The 17,514-nt window shown below is 43.7% G+C and overlaps 1 protein-coding gene across 1 annotated transcript in view; it reads left to right on the top strand.

Annotated features, from left to right (window-relative positions):
* Positions 1–17,514, top strand: part of dlgap3 (discs, large (Drosophila) homolog-associated protein 3) — a 157,071-nt gene that overhangs the window by 101,273 nt on the left and 38,284 nt on the right. Inside the window, exons 5-6 of the mRNA XM_055893249.1 lie at positions 1,252–1,468; positions 2,945–3,130. Of these exons, the coding sequence (XP_055749224.1) occupies positions 1,252–1,468; positions 2,945–3,130 (403 nt within the window). The remainder of the gene's footprint in view (positions 1–1,251; positions 1,469–2,944; positions 3,131–17,514) is intronic.

The raw sequence follows: 17,514 nt of genomic DNA, 5'->3' as shown, positions 1-17,514 counted from the left end.
TATAGTCAACAAACTACAACTAACTAGTTAGTAAAACCCACAATCCAATCCATGTGTACAATCACGCCGTACAGTGTACAGCAAGCAGTTTAGCAGTTACACAGGCAGGCCCTTTATAAAAACCTGAAAGCTTCCATTTCAAAAAGCTAAAGTGTTGGATAGCCTTAGCCAGCTAGCTAGCGTACATAGCATTCCTCTCTGTTCTGTAGCTAACTAGACGTTGGAGTTCATTAGAAACTTCCTTCACCATGGAGCGTAGTTTAGTCAGCTAGTTGTTGTTGTTGTTGCTAAATTAGCTAAATTAGCTCACTAGTGAAAAATAAACTAAGAAGAAGAAAAAATATTACAACTGTCACGCCCTGGCCTTTGTTATCTTTGTTTTCTGTAATAGTTTGGTTAGGTCAGGGTGTGACAGGGGGGATGTTTGTGTGTTTTTGTCTCGTCTTGGGTGGTTGTATGGTATAGGGGGTTTAGGTAGAGTAGATGGGTTTGTGTTTGAGTGTATGTGTCTAGGTATGTCTATGGTTGCCTGAGGGGTTCTCAATCAGAGACAGCTGTCATTCATTGTCTCTGATTGAGAGCCATATTTAAGGCAGCCATAGGCATTGGGCTGTTGTGGGTAATTGTCTATGTCTATGTGTAGTGTTTAGTGTCAGCACTATTTTGTTTCATATAGCTTCACGGTCGTCTGTTTGTTGTTTTGTTTTGTCTTCATTGAATTAAAGAAGATGTCTTTCTTTCACGCTGCGCCTTGGTCCGCTTCTTATGACGATCGTGACAACAACTAAATATAATTAGCTTGCTCTCTCTCTCTCTGCTGATTCTCCTTCCTTTTTGAATAAATCAATTTGTTAAAAACTGTTCAACTATTGTCTTTCTCTCTCTTTGAGTCAACTACCATATTTTATCCACTGCAGTGCTAGCTAGCTGTAGCTTATGCTTTCAGTACTAGTTTCATTCTCTAATCCCTTGATTGGGTGGACAACATGTCAGTTCATGCTGCAAGAGCTCTGATAGGTTGGAGGATGACCTCCCGAAGTTGTCATAATTACTGTGTAATTCTATGGAAGGGGGTGAGAACCATGAGCCTTCTAAGTTTTGTATTGAAGTCAATGTAAGTCAATGTACCCGGAGGAGGACGGAAGCTAGCTGTCTAACTAGGTGCTACCCTAGAGGTATTTGTTATGAAAGGAGCCTCCAATGACATGCGTGTGGGTGTGGATATGTACTCTCTCTCTCTCTCTCCTGTAGCTGGGTGACTCTCTGAATCGTCAGTTTGAGGCGGTGTGTGAGACCATGTTTGGAGAGATAGAGAGTCAGGCGGTGGAAGCCTTGGATCTACCTGGATGCTTCCGGACCCGTTCCCATAGTTACGTCCGCGCCATCCAGGCCGGCTGTTCCCAAGACGACGACTGCCTGTCCGTCTTCTCCATATCGGGACCCCAGGGTAGCATCAAGGGAGGGGCCGGTGAGTTTGTGTGTATGGTATTGGGTATATACCGGGTATCAAACCCGTCTGTGTGACTCAAGACTCCGTTAGCCCTTTAGATCCAATGAATAAGGACTCAAGTCTTCAGGTCAGGAAATACAACTCATCATAACAGCACCGCTGGGTCTCTCTAGTCATTCCTCTGTTCTCTGTATCCTCTCCCTCTCTCTCTCTCTCTCTCTCTGTCTCTCTCTCTCTGTCTCTCTCTCTCTCTCTCTCTCCTCACTCTCTCTCTCCTCACTCTCTCTCTCCTCACTCTCTCCTCTCTCCCTCTCTCTATCTGCCTCTCTCTATCTCCCTCTCTCCATTTCTCCATTTCTCCCTCTCTCCATCTCCCTCCCTGGTGTAATCTATCTCTCCTCTGTCTCTCCTCTCTCCCTCTCTCTCTCTCCCTCTCTCCCTCTCTCCCTCTCTCCCTCTCTTCCTTTCTATCTCCCTCTCTCTGTCTCTCTCTCTTTCTCCCTCTCTTCCTTTCTATCTCCCTCTCTGTCTCTCTCTCTTTCTCCCTCTCTTCCTTTCTATCTCCCTCTCTCTGTCTCTCTCTCCATCTCCCTCCCCAGTGTAATCTCTCTCACTGTCTCTCTGTTTCTCTCTCTCCCTCTCTCCATCTCCCTCCCCGGGGTAATCTCTCTCCCTGTCTCTCTCTCTCCCTCTCTCCATCTCCCTCCCCGGGGTAATCTCTCTCTCTGTCTCCATAACAATGACTGGAATGTTTTTTATTACCTCGTAACTCACTGACTCCAGCTGATCTTTATCTCTCCCTTAATCTCTCCCTCGCAAACCCCCCCCCCTCTCTCTCTCTGTTCTTACCCGTTTTCCTCTCCTTTTCGTTTTCTGTCATTCATTCTTCTTTTTTACTGTCGTCTAAAGTAAACGGTGTGCGTGTGTGTGTGTGTGTGTGTGTGTGTGTGTGTGTGTGTGTGTGTGTGTGTGTGTGTGTGTGTGTGTGTGTGTGTGTGTGTGTGTGTGTGTGTGTGTGTGTGTGTGTGTGTGTGTGTGTGTGTGTGTGTGTGTGTGTGTGTGTGTGTGTGTGTGTGTCTTCAGCGTGCTATCGTCAGTACTTTACAGAGCTCTTATTTCCTGGCTTAGACCTGCAAAATCCTCCAGAGATTTATCAAAGCTGCTCTAAAGTGTCATATACAAAACACAGACACAGACAGAGGACCACGTGTGTTTCCACAGTGGAGGACTGTGTTTGCTTATAGTACCTCACAGGAAATGGCTTCGAGTTAGCTCAGAGCAAGAGGAAAGATAGCTCTGTCTGTCTGTCTCTCTCTTGATTTTGGTGTCATTGTACAATAAAGGCTTGTTTAGATTCAGAAATTAACTATTTAACCTGTTCTTCCCCCCCCATTCTTCCCCTAATCCCCTCTCCCCCTCTCTCTCTCTCCCTCCCTCTCGTCTCCCTCTACCTCCCCCCTTCTCCTCCTCTCCCTCCTCTCTCTCTCTCTCCAGTCATCCCATACCGTAAGGCTGGCCCTCCCCCTCTCCCTCCCCGGATGTCCAAGCCTACGATCTCTGTGAGGGCTCAGAGCAGTACAGAGTCTACCCAGGATGCCTACTTCCAGAACACAGGCCAGCCTGCCCTGGGACGGCCCAAACAACACCAGAGCAGCTCTGTGGACCTGGGAATCACTGACGGTAGTTCATCATGTTGGATGATTGAATGGGGGTGTTCTGTGTTGGGAGCAAATGGGTAAACTGGGGGGGGGGGGGGGGGGGGGGGGGGGGGGTCTGTGTTGGGAGCGACCAATGGGTGGGTTTCCCTTTGGGTCCTGCATTTTATTTTACAGGAATGTTCCGAGGAACCATGTTGACAAAGCACTGTTCTGAAAGGAACCATGTTGACATAGCACTGTTCCAAGGAACCATGTTGACATAGCACTGTTCCGAAAGGAACCATGTTGACATAGCACTGTTCTGAAAGGAACCATGTTGACATAGCACTGTTCTGAAAGGAACCATGTTGACATAGCACTGTTCCAAGGAACCATGTTGACATAGCACTGTTCCGAACGGAACCATGTTGACATAGCACTGTTCTGAAAGGAACCATGTTGACATAGCACTGTTCCAAGGAACCATGTTGGCATAGCACTGTTCCAAGGAACCATGTTGACATAGCACTGTTCCAAGGAACCATGTTGACATAGCACTGTTCTGAAAGGAACCATGTTGACATAGCACTGTTCCAAGGAACCATGTTGACATAGCACTGTTCTGAAAGGAACCATGTTGACATAGCACTGTTCCAAGGAACCATGTTGACATAGCACTGTTCTGAAAGGAACCATGTTGACATAGCACTGTTCCAAGGAACCATGTTGACATAGCACTGTTCTGAAAGGAACCATGTTGACATAGCACTGTTCCAAGGAACCATGTTGACATAGCACTGTTCCAAGGAACCATGTTGACATAGCACTGTTCCGAAAGGAACCATGTTGACATAGCACTGTTCTGAAAGGAACCATGTTGACATAGCACTGTTCCAAGGAACCATGTTGACATAGCACTGTTCCGAAAGGAACCATGTTGACATAGCACTGTTCCAAGGAACCATGTTGACAAAGCACTGTTCTGAAAGGAACCATGTTGACATAGCACTGTTCCAAGGAACCATGTTGACATAGCACTGTTCCGAAAGGAACCATGTTGACATAGCACTGTTCCAAAATGAACCATGTTGACATAGCACTGTTCCAAGGAACCATGTTGACAAAGCACTGTTCCGAAAGGAACCATGTTGACATAGCACTGTTCCAACAAACCATGTTGACATAGCGCTGTTCCAAGGAACCATGTTGACATAGCACTGTTCCAAGGAACCATGTTGACATAGCACTGTTCCAAAAGGAACCATGTTGACATAACACTGTTCCAAGGCACCACATTGACATAGCACTGTTCCAAGGAACCATGTTGACATAGCACTGTTCCAAGAAACCATGTTGACATAGCACTGTTCCAAAAGGAACCATGTTGACATAGCACTGTTCCAAAAGGAACCATGTTGACATAGCACTGTTCCAAGGAACCATGTTGACATAGCACTGTTCCAAGGAACCATGTTGACATAGCACTGTTCCGAAAGGAACCATGTTGACATAGCACTGTTCTGAAAGGAACCATGTTGACATAGCACTGTTCCAAGGAACCATGTTGACATAGCACTGTTCCGAAAGGAACCATGTTGACATAGCACTGTTCTTAAAGGAACCATGTTGACATAGCACTGTTCTGAAAGGAACCATGTTGACATAGCACTGTTCCAAGGAACCATGTTGACATAGCACTGTTCCGAAAGGAACCATGTTGACATAGCACTGTTCTGAAAGGAACCATGTTGACATAGCACTGTTCCAAGGAACCATGTTGACATAGCACTGTTCCAAGGAACCATGTTGACATAGCACTGTTCCAAGGAACCATGTTGACATAGCACTGTTCTGAAAGGAACCATGTTGACATAGCACTGTTCCAAGGAACCATGTTGACATAGCACTGTTCTGAAAGGAACCATGTTGACATAGCACTGTTCCAAGGAACCATGTTGACATAGCACTGTTCTGAAAGGAACCATGTTGACATAGCACTGTTGCAAGGAACCATGTTGACATAGCACTGTTCCAAGGAACCATGTTGACATAGCACTGTTCCGAAAGGAACCATGTTGACATAGCACTGTTCTGAAAGGAACCATGTTGACATAGCACTGTTCCAAGGAACCATGTTGACATAGCACTGGTCCGAAAGGAACCATGTTGACATAGCACTGTTCCAAGGAACCATGTTGACAAAGCACTGTTCTGAAAGGAACCATGTTGACATAGCACTGTTCCAAGGAACCATGTTGACATAGCACTGTTCCGAAAGGAACCATGTTGACATAGCACTGTTCCAAAATGAACCATGTTGACATAGCACTGTTCCAAGGAACCATGTTGACAAAGCACTGTTCCGAAAGGAACCATGTTGACATAGCACTGTTCCAACAAACCATGTTGACATAGCGCTGTTCCAAGGAACCATGTTGACATAGCACTGTTCCAAGGAACCATGTTGACATAGCACTGTTCCAAAAGGAACCATGTTGACATAACACTGTTCCAAGGCACCACATTGACATAGCACTGTTCCAAGGAACCATGTTGACATAGCACTGTTCCAAGAAACCATGTTGACATAGCACTGTTCCAAAAGGAACCATGTTGACATAGCACTGTTCCAAAAGGAACCATGTTGACATAGCACTGTTCCAAGGAACCATGTTGACATAGCACTGTTCCAAGGAACCATGTTGACATAGCACTGTTCCGAAAGGAACCATGTTGACATAGCACTGTTCTGAAAGGAACCATGTTGACATAGCACTGTTCCAAGGAACCATGTTGACATAGCACTGTTCCGAAAGGAACCATGTTGACATAGCACTGTTCTTAAAGGAACCATGTTGACATAGCACTGTTCTGAAAGGAACCATGTTGACATAGCACTGTTCCAAGGAACCATGTTGACATAGCACTGTTCCGAAAGGAACCATGTTGACATAGCACTGTTCTGAAAGGAACCATGTTGACATAGCACTGTTCCAAGGAACCATGTTGACATAGCACTGTTCCAAGGAACCATGTTGACATAGCACTGTTCCAAGGAACCATGTTGACATAGCACTGTTCTGAAAGGAACCATGTTGACATAGCACTGTTCCAAGGAACCATGTTGACATAGCACTGTTCTGAAAGGAACCATGTTGACATAGCACTGTTCCAAGGAACCATGTTGACATAGCACTGTTCTGAAAGGAACCATGTTGACATAGCACTGTTGCAAGGAACCATGTTGACATAGCACTGTTCCAAGGAACCATGTTGACATAGCACTGTTCCGAAAGGAACCATGTTGACATAGCACTGTTCTGAAAGGAACCATGTTGACATAGCACTGTTCCAAGGAACCATGTTGACATAGCACTGGTCCGAAAGGAACCATGTTGACATAGCACTGTTCCCAGGAACCATGTTGACAAAGCACTGTTCTGAAAGGAACCATGTTGACATAGCACTGTTCCAAGGAACCATGTTGACATAGCACTGTTCCGAAAGGAACCATGTTGACATAGCACTGTTCCAAAATGAACCATGTTGACATAGCACTGTTCCAAGGAACCATGTTGACAAAGCACTGTTCCGAAAGGAACCATGTTGACATAGCACTGTTCCAACAAACCATGTTGACATAGCGCTGTTCCAAGGAACCATGTTGACATAGCACTGTTCCAAGGAACCATGTTGACATAGCACTGTTCCAAAAGGAACCATGTTGACATAACACTGTTCCAAGGCACCACATTGACATAGCACTGTTCCAAGGAACCATGTTGACATAGCACTGTTCCAAGGAACCATGTTGACATAGCACTGTTCCGAAAGGAACCATGTTGACATAGCACTGTTCCAAAATGAACCATGTTGACATAGCACTGTTCCAAGGAACCATGTTGACAAAGCACTGTTCCGAAAGGAACCATGTTGACATAGCACTGTTCCAACAAACCATGTTGACATAGCGCTGTTCCAAGGAACCATGTTGACATAGCACTGTTCCAAGGAACCATGTTGACATAGCACTGTTCCAAGGAACCATGTTGACATAGCACTGTTCCGAAAGGAACCATGTTGACATAGCACTGTTCTGAAAGGAACCATGTTGACATAGCACTGTTCCAAGGAACCATGTTGACATAGCACTGTTCCGAAAGGAACCATGTTGACATAGCACTGTTCCAAGGAACCATGTTGACAAAGCACTGTTCTGAAAGGAACCATGTTGACATAGCACTGTTCCAAGGAACCATGTTGACATAGCACTGTTCCGAAAGGAACCATGTTGACATAGCACTGTTCCAAAATGAACCATGTTGACATAGCACTGTTCCAAGGAACCATGTTGACAAAGCACTGTTCCGAAAGGAACCATGTTGACATAGCACTGTTCCAACAAACCATGTTGACATAGCGCTGTTCCAAGGAACCATGTTGACATAGCACTGTTCCAAGGAACCATGTTGACATAGCACTGTTCCAAAAGGAACCATGTTGACATAACACTGTTCCAAGGCACCACATTGACATAGCACTGTTCCAAGGAACCATGTTGACATAGCACTGTTCCAAGAAACCATGTTGACATAGCACTGTTCCAAAAGGAACCATGTTGACATAGCACTGTTCCAAAAGGAACCATGTTGACATAGCACTGTTCCAAGGAACCATGTTGACATAGCACTGTTCCAAGGAACCATGTTGACATAGCACTGTTCCGAAAGGAATCATGTTGACATAGCACTGTTCTGAAAGGAACCATGTTGACATAGCACTGTTCCAAGGAACCATGTTGACATAGCACTGTTCCGAAAGGAACCATGTTGACATAGCACTGTTCTGAAAGGAACCATGTTGACATAGCACTGTTCTGAAAGGAACCATGTTGACATAGCACTGTTCCAAGGAACCATGTTGACATAGCACTGTTCCGAAAGGAACCATGTTGACATAGCACTGTTCTGAAAGGAACCATGTTGACATAGCACTGTTCCAAGGAACCATGTTGACATAGCACTGTTCCAAGGAACCATGTTGACATAGCACTGTTCCAAGGAACCATGTTGACATAGCACTGTTCTGAAAGGAACCATGTTGACATAGCACTGTTCCAAGGAACCATGTTGACATAGCACTGTTCTGAAAGGAACCATGTTGACATAGCACTGTTCCAAGGAACCATGTTGACATAGCACTGTTCTGAAAGGAACCATGTTGACATAGCACTGTTCCAAGGAACCATGTTGACATAGCACTGTTCCAAGGAACCATGTTGACATAGCACTGTTCCGAAAGGAACCATGTTGACATAGCACTGTTCTGAAAGGAACCATGTTGACATAGCACTGTTCCAAGGAACCATGTTGACATAGCACTGGTCCGAAAGGAACCATGTTGACATAGCACTGTTCCAAGGAACCATGTTGACAAAGCACTGTTCTGAAAGGAACCATGTTGACATAGCACTGTTCCAAGGAACCATGTTGACATAGCACTGTTCCGAAAGGAACCATGTTGACATAGCACTGTTCCAAAATGAACCATGTTGACATAGCACTGTTCCAAGGAACCATGTTGACAAAGCACTGTTCCGAAAGGAACCATGTTGACATAGCACTGTTCCAACAAACCATGTTGACATAGCGCTGTTCCAAGGAACCATGTTGACATAGCACTGTTCCAAGGAACCATGTTGACATAGCACTGTTCCAAAAGGAACCATGTTGACATAACACTGTTCCAAGGCACCACATTGACATAGCACTGTTCCAAGGAACCATGTTGACATAGCACTGTTCCAAGGAACCATGTTGACATAGCACTGTTCCGAAAGGAACCATGTTGACATAGCACTGTTCCAAAATGAACCATGTTGACATAGCACTGTTCCAAGGAACCATGTTGACAAAGCACTGTTCCGAAAGGAACCATGTTGACATAGCACTGTTCCAACAAACCATGTTGACATAGCGCTGTTCCAAGGAACCATGTTGACATAGCACTGTTCCAAGGAACCATGTTGACATAGCACTGTTCCAAGGAACCATGTTGACATAGCACTGTTCCGAAAGGAACCATGTTGACATAGCACTGTTCTGAAAGGAACCATGTTGACATAGCACTGTTCCAAGGAACCATGTTGACATAGCACTGTTCCGAAAGGAACCATGTTGACATAGCACTGTTCCAAGGAACCATGTTGACAAAGCACTGTTCTGAAAGGAACCATGTTGACATAGCACTGTTCCAAGGAACCATGTTGACATAGCACTGTTCCGAAAGGAACCATGTTGACATAGCACTGTTCCAAAATGAACCATGTTGACATAGCACTGTTCCAAGGAACCATGTTGACAAAGCACTGTTCCGAAAGGAATCATGTTGACATAGCACTGTTCCAACAAACCATGTTGACATAGCGCTGTTCCAAGGAACCATGTTGACATAGCACTGTTCCAAGGAACCATGTTGACATAGCACTGTTCCAAAAGGAACCATGTTGACATAACACTGTTCCAAGGCACCACATTGACATAGCACTGTTCCAAGGAACCATGTTGACATAGCACTGTTCCAAGAAACCATGTTGACATAGCACTGTTCCAAAAGGAACCATGTTGACATAGCACTGTTCCAAGAAACCATGTTGACATAGCACTGTTCCAAAAGGAACCATGTTGACATAGCACTGTTCCAAAAGGAACCATGTTGACATAGCACTGTTCCAAGGAACCATGTTGACATAGCACTGTTCCAAGGAACCCTGTTGACATAGCACTGTTCCGAAAGGAACCATGTTGACATAGCACTGTTCTGAAAGGAACCATGTTGACATAGCACTGTTCCAAGGAACCATGTTGACATAGCACTGTTCCGAAAGGAACCATGTTGACATAGCACTGTTCTGAAAGGAACCATGTTGACATAGCACTGTTCTGAAAGGAACCATGTTGACATAGCACTGTTCCAAGGAACCATGTTGACATAGCACTGCTCCGAAAGGAACCATGTTGACATAGCACTGTTCTGAAAGGAACCATGTTGACATAGCACTGTTCCAAGGAACCATGTTGACATAGCACTGTTCCAAGGAACCATGTTGACATAGCACTGTTCCAAGGAACCATGTTGACATAGCACTGTTCTGAAAGGAACCATGTTGACATAGCACTGTTCCAAGGAACCATGTTGACATAGCACTGTTCTGAAAGGAACCATGTTGACATAGCACTGTTCCAAGGAACCATGTTGACATAGCACTGTTCTGAAAGGAACCATGTTGACATAGCACTGTTCCAAGGAACCATGTTGACATAGCACTGTTCCAAGGAACCATGTTGACATAGCACTGTTCCAAAAGGAACCATGTTGACATAGCACTGTTCTGAAAGGAACCATGTTGACATAGCACTGTTCCAAGGAACCATGTTGACATAGCACTGGTCCGAAAGGAACCATGTTGACATAGCACTGTTCCAAGGAACCATGTTGACAAAGCACTGTTCTGAAAGGAACCATGTTGACATAGCACTGTTCCAAGGAACCATGTTGACATAGCACTGTTCCGAAAGGAACCATGTTGACATAGCACTGTTCCAAAATGAACCATGTATACATAGCACTGTTCCAAGGAACCATGTTGACACAGCACTGTTCCGAAAGGAACCATGTTGACATAGCACTGTTCCAACAAACCATGTTGACATAGCGCTGTTCCAAGGAACCATGTTGACATAGCACTGTTCCAAGGAACCATGTTGACATAGCACTGTTCCAAAAGGAACCATGTTGACATAACACTGTTCCAAGGCACCACATTGACATAGCACTGTTCCAAGGAACCATGTTGACATAGCACTGTTCCAAGGAACCATGTTGACATAGCACTGTTCCGAAAGGAACCATGTTGACATAGCACTGTTCCAAAATGAACCATGTTGACATAGCACTGTTCCAAGGAACCATGTTGACAAACCACTTTTCCTAAAGGAACCAATGTTGACATAGCACTGTTCCAACAAACCATGTTGACATAGCGCTGTTCCAAGGAACCATGTTGACATTGCACTGTTCCAAAAGGAACCATGTTGACATAACACTGTTCCAAGGCACCACATTGACATAGCACTGTTCCAAGGAACCATGTTGACATAGCACTGTTCCAAGAAACCATGTTGACATAGCACTGTTCCAAAAGGAACCATGTTGACATAGCACTGTTCCAAAAGGAACCATGTTGACATAGCACTGTTCCAAGGAACCATGTTGACATAGCACTGTTCCAAAAGGAACCATATTGACATAGCACTGTTCCAAGGAACCATGTTGACATAGCACTGTTCCAAGGAACCATGTTGACATAGCACTGTTCCAATGAACCATGTTGACATAGCACTGTTCCAATGAACCATGTTGACATAGCACTGTTCCAATTAACCATGTTGACAAAGCACTGTTCCAAAATGAACCATATTGACATAGCACTGTTCCAAGGAACCATGTTGACATAGCACTGTTCCAAGGAACCATGTTGACATAGCACTGTTCCAAAAGGAACCATATTGACATAGCACTGTTCCAAAAGGAACCATGTTGACATAGCACTGTTCCAAGGAACCATGTTGACATAGCACTGTTCCAAGGACCCATGTTGACATAACACTGTTCCAAGGAACCATGTTGACATAGCACTGTTCCAAGGAACTATGTTGACATAGCACTGTTCCAAAGCACCATGTTGACATAGCGCTGTTCCAAGGAACCATGTTGACATAGCACTGTTCCAAGGCACCATGTTGACATAGCACTGTTCCAAGGAACCATGTTGACATAGCACTATTCCAAGGAACCATGTTGTCATAGCACTGTGCCAAGGAACCATGTTGACATAGCACTGTTCCAATGAACCATGTTGACATAGCACTGTTGCAAGAAACCATGTTGACATAGCACTGTTCCAAGAAACCATGTTGACATAGCACTGTTCCAAGGAACCATGTTGACATAGCACTGTTCCAACAAACCATGTTGACATAGCGCTGTTCCAAGGAACCATGTTGACATAGCACTGTTCCAAGGAACCATGTTGACATAGCACTGTTCCAAGGAACCATGTTGACATAGCACTGTTCCAAGGCACCATGTCGACATAGCACTGTTCCAAGGCACCATGTTGACATAGCACTGTTCCAAGGAACCATGTTGACATAGCACTGTTCCAAGGAACCATGTTGACATAGCACTGTTCCAAGGCACCATGTTGACATAGCACTGTTCCAAGGCACCATGTTGACATAGCACTGTTCCAAGGCACCATATTGACATAGCACTGTTCCAAGGCACCATGTTGACATAGCACTGTTCCAAGGAACCATGTTGACATAGCACTGTTCCAAGGCACCATGTCGACATAGCACTGTTCCAAGGAACCATGTTGACATAGCACTGTTCCAATGAACCATGTTGACATAGCACTGTTCCAAGGAACCATGTTGACAAAGCACTGTTCCAAAATGAACCATATTGACATAGCACTGTTCCAAGGAACCATGTTAACATAGCACTGTTCCAAAAGGAACCATATTGACATAGCACTGTTCCAAGGAACCATGTTGACATAGCACTGTTCCAAGGAACCATGTTGACATAGCACTGTTCCAAGGACCCATGTTGACATAGCACTGTTCCAAGGACCCATGTTGACATAGCACTGTTCCAATGAACCATGTTGACATAGCACTGTTCCAATGAACCATGTTGACATAGCACTGTTCCAATTAACCATGTTGACAAAGCACTGTTCCGAAAGGAACCATGTTGACATAGCACTGTTCCAAGGAACCATGTTGACATAGCACTGTTCTGAAAGGAACCATGTTGACATAGCACTGTTCCAAGGAACCATGTTGACATAGCACTGTTCCGAAAGGAACCATGTTGACATAGCACTGTTCCAAAATGAACCATGTTGACATAGCACTGTTCCAAGGAACCATGTTGACAAAGCACTGTTCCGAAAGGAACCATGTTGACATAGCACTGTTCCAAGGAACCATGTTGACATAGCGCTGTTCCAAGGAACCATGTTGACATAGCACTGTTCCAAAAGGAACCATGTTGACATAACACTGTTCCAAGGCACCACATTGACATAGCACTGTTCCAAGGAACCATGTTGACATAGCACTGTTCCAAGAAACCATGTTGACATAGCACTGTTCCGAAAGGAACCATGTTGACATAGCACTGTTCCAAAATGAACCATGTTGACATAGCACTGTTCCAAGGAACCATGTTGACAAAGCACTGTTCCGAAAGGAACCATGTTGACATAGCACTGTTCCAACAAACCATGTTGACATAGCGCTGTTCCAAGGAACCATGTTGACATAGCGCTGTTCCAAAAGGAACCATGTTGACATAACACTGTTCCAAGGCACCACGTTGACATAGCACTGTGCCAAGGAACCATGTTGACATAGCACTGTTCCAAGAAACCATGTTGACATAGCACTGTTCCAAAAGGAACCATGTTGACATAGCGCTGTTCCAAAAGGAACCATGTTGACATAGCACTGTTCCAAGGAACCATGTTGACATAGCACTGTTCCAAAAGGAACCATATTGACATAGCACTGTTCCAAGGAACCATGTTGACATAGCACTGTTCCAAGGAACCATGTTGACATAGCACTGTTCCAATGAACCATGTTGACATAGCACTGTTCCAATTAACCATGTTGACAAAGCACTGTTCCAAAATGAACCATATTGACATAGCACTGTTCCAAGGAACCATGTTGACATAGCACTGTTCCAAGGAACCATGTTGACATAGCACTGTTCCAAAAGGAACCATATTGACATAGCACTGTTCCAAAAGGAACCATATTGACATAGCACTGTTCCAAGGAACCATGTTGACATAGCACTGTTCCAAGGAACCATGTTGACATAGCACTGTTCCAAGGCCCCAAGTTGACATAGCACTGTTCCAAAAGGAACCATATTGACATAGCACTGTTCCAAAAGGAACCATATTGACATAGCACTGTTCCAAGGAACCATATTGACATAGCACTGTTCCAAGGAACCATGTTGACATAGCACTGTTCCAAGGACCCATGTTGACATAACACTGTTCCAAGGAACCATGTTGACATAGCACTGTTCCAAGGAACCATGTTGACATAGCACTATTCCAAGGAACCATGTTGTCATAGCACTGTGCCAAGGAACCATGTTGACATAGCACTGTTCCAATGAACCATGTTGACATAGCACTGTTGCAATAAACCATGTTGACATAGCACTGTTCCAAGAAACCATGTTGACATAGCACTGTTCCAAGGAACCATGTTGACATAGCACTGTTCCAACAAACCATGTTGACATAGCGCTGTTCCAAGGAACCATGTTGACATAGCACTGTTCCAAGGAACCATGTTGACATAGCACTGTTCCAAGGAACCATGTTGACATAGCACTGTTCCAAGGCACCATGTCGACATAGCACTGTTCCAAGGCACCATGTTGACATAGCACTGTTCCAAGGAACCATGTTGACATAGCACTGTTCCAAGGAACCATGTTGACATAGCACTGTTCCAAGGCACCATGTTGACATAGCACTGTTCCAAGGCACCATGTTGACATAGCACTGTTCCAAGGCACCATGTTGACATAGCACTGTTCCAAGGAACCATGTTGACATAGCACTGTTCCAAGGCACCATGTTGACATAGCACTGTTCCAAGGCACCATGTTGACATAGCACTCTTCCAAGGCACCATGTTGACATAGCACTGTTCCAAGGCACCATGTTGACATAGCACTGTTCCAAGGAACCATGTTGACATAGCACTGTTCCAAGGAACCATGTTGACATAGCACTGTTCCAAGGCACCATGTCGACATAGCACTGTTCCAAGGAACCATGTTGACATAGCACTGTTCCAATGAACCATGTTGACATAGCACTGTTCCAAGGAACCATGTTGACATAGCACTGTTCCAAAATGAACCATATTGACATAGCACTGTTCCAAGGAACCATGTTGACATAGCACTGTTCCAAAAGGAACCATATTGACATAGCACTGTTCCAAGGAACCATGTTGACATAGCACTGTTCCAAGGAACCATGTTGACATAGCACTGTTCCAAGGACCCATGTTGACATAGCACTGTTCCAAGGACCCATGTTGACATAGCACTGTTCCAAGGACCCATGTTGACATAGCACTGTTCCAAAAGGACGCATATAGAATAGAGAACCATTCATACAAACTCTCTGCTTTATCATCAGCCCCAAACACAACTAAAAGGTGTAATCACAATTATACATCAGAAACACTAAATCACCATCTTGAGTTACAGGTGACGACCAAGATGGTAGAATCGCTTTCCTTAAAATGTATCCATAATGGAAAGAAAATTGCCTTTCGTTAATGTGTACTCTACAAATTCAAATGATCCTACATTTTCTATTTTTCTGAATAACATATTGTTAGAATGAACTGAATTCCATCTGTTTATTGGGACAGACATGAATACCATTCTGGACATGTGGGACAAATGTAATAAGACCAACTACAATGTACAGGCAACCAAGGCTCTCCGACATCTGATTACAACCTCGTTGATGTCTGGCCAGCTCATAACCCTAAATCAAAAGAGTACACGTCTCTATTGAAACAGGCACAAAACATTGTCCCAAATCGATTTTGTACTATTATCTACGCCTATGTAATCATAACGGTTATTTCTGCCACATTTATGAATCTCTTAAAAGAGATTTAATGCTTTAAATGTTTCCTTCCAAAAATACTAAATTTCTGTGAACAATTTGAAACTTAATTGAATGATTTCATGATGATTAACAAAACTTCAGTCGATGATCCTCAGATTTTATGGGACGCCATTAACTCTTTTATTAACAACGATGCATCTGGGCTGGATGGCATACCAGTTGAAATATAGCAAACCTTTTTCTGATGTTCTCAGAGGACCGTCATTAGCATGTTGTAACCACTGCTATATAAACGGTAGATAATCAGATACTCAACAAGAAGGTCTTATTTCATTATTACTGAAACAGGATCCAAAGTGGTAAATATAAAAATCCAGTCCATTGAAATAAAATTGGAGGCCCCTTACTCTTCAGTGTTGTGATTAGGGCTGTTCCTGGGGACCGTATTACTGCCACACCGGCGGTCACGAGTCATGAAGGCAGTCAAATTCCACATGACCGTTTAGTCACGGTAATCGGGCTTCTCCAAGCTCTGATGCTGCTGCTGGTCATTAGTAGCCTACCAAACTTACTAACTGCCTGGCACTCAGCACTCTATTGTCCCTCTAATCACTCTGACATCAATGCAAATATAATGGTAAATCTGATCAAACACTTCATGAGAGCCCATGAGCTCATATTGCACAACATTTCTATAGGCTATGCAATTGCGTGAGAAAACAGAGTGATGGCCTCTAATAAAAAGATGAGGATCCCATCAGCTTTCTATAGGCTATACCTACTATATCTATTTCTCAATTTTCCTAGTATTAAGCACATTGCTTGTATTTACAACAGAAGTATAGCATACCTGGTTGGCATGAAAATGAATTGCAGGAATAGCATCCTCCATTCGCTATTTCAGTGCATAGATGTATTTTTTCCCGCTGCCCCTGTTTCGATACAGGTGCATGATAATGGTCCATTTTAAATCAAAACAAATTTCACACATATATAATGTAGTATATGTAAAGACAAGATTAAATCAAGAATAGTCTGCTGGGTGACAATATTAGCCTATCACTTGTGAATTATATATTATCACTTGTGGATGATGCCCAGCATAAGAAACAATGTCTTTTTTTAGCGACTTTTTCGAATCATTGTCGCACACCTCATGTAGCCTAGCCCATAAGCCTTTATGTTTTAATAAGGTTTGTATCAACAACTAAATTGGCCAAATAACTTCTTAAAATGAAGCACATTATTCTGCTTTACAAGGGGTGTAGAGCCTAACTGGCATACGTAAGCAGTGAGTGAATTTGAAGTTTGGGGGAAGATTATTTTCACCATAAAAATGCACCTTTTATAATAAAAGCATGACATGCATAATTGCGGTCACTTTTGATAATGGTGTTTTCTGCTAATGGAACATTCTTACAGCCTACTACCGTGTGTTCATTGCTGAGCATATAATGTGAAGAAATAATCTAATAATCTATCTGAGCCTAATCGTTTAAAAGCATTTTAAGCTAAACGTTCTGATCTGTTGTGTCAGACGCATTGCATAAAAAAAAAAATTTGGGACGCTAGTGCTTGTCCCAGACTATGAATGATGATATGATATAATATCGATATGATATGAATATTCATTCCTCGCACAGAATCGAATAGAATAGGTCAACTTTTGT

The sequence above is a fragment of the Salvelinus fontinalis genome, chromosome 32, assembly GCF_029448725.1.
Source record: "Salvelinus fontinalis isolate EN_2023a chromosome 32, ASM2944872v1, whole genome shotgun sequence".
Lineage (NCBI taxonomy): Eukaryota > Metazoa > Chordata > Actinopteri > Salmoniformes > Salmonidae > Salvelinus > Salvelinus fontinalis.
Note: the sequence above shows the minus strand (reverse complement) of the source record. Positions and strands in the feature narration are given on the sequence as shown.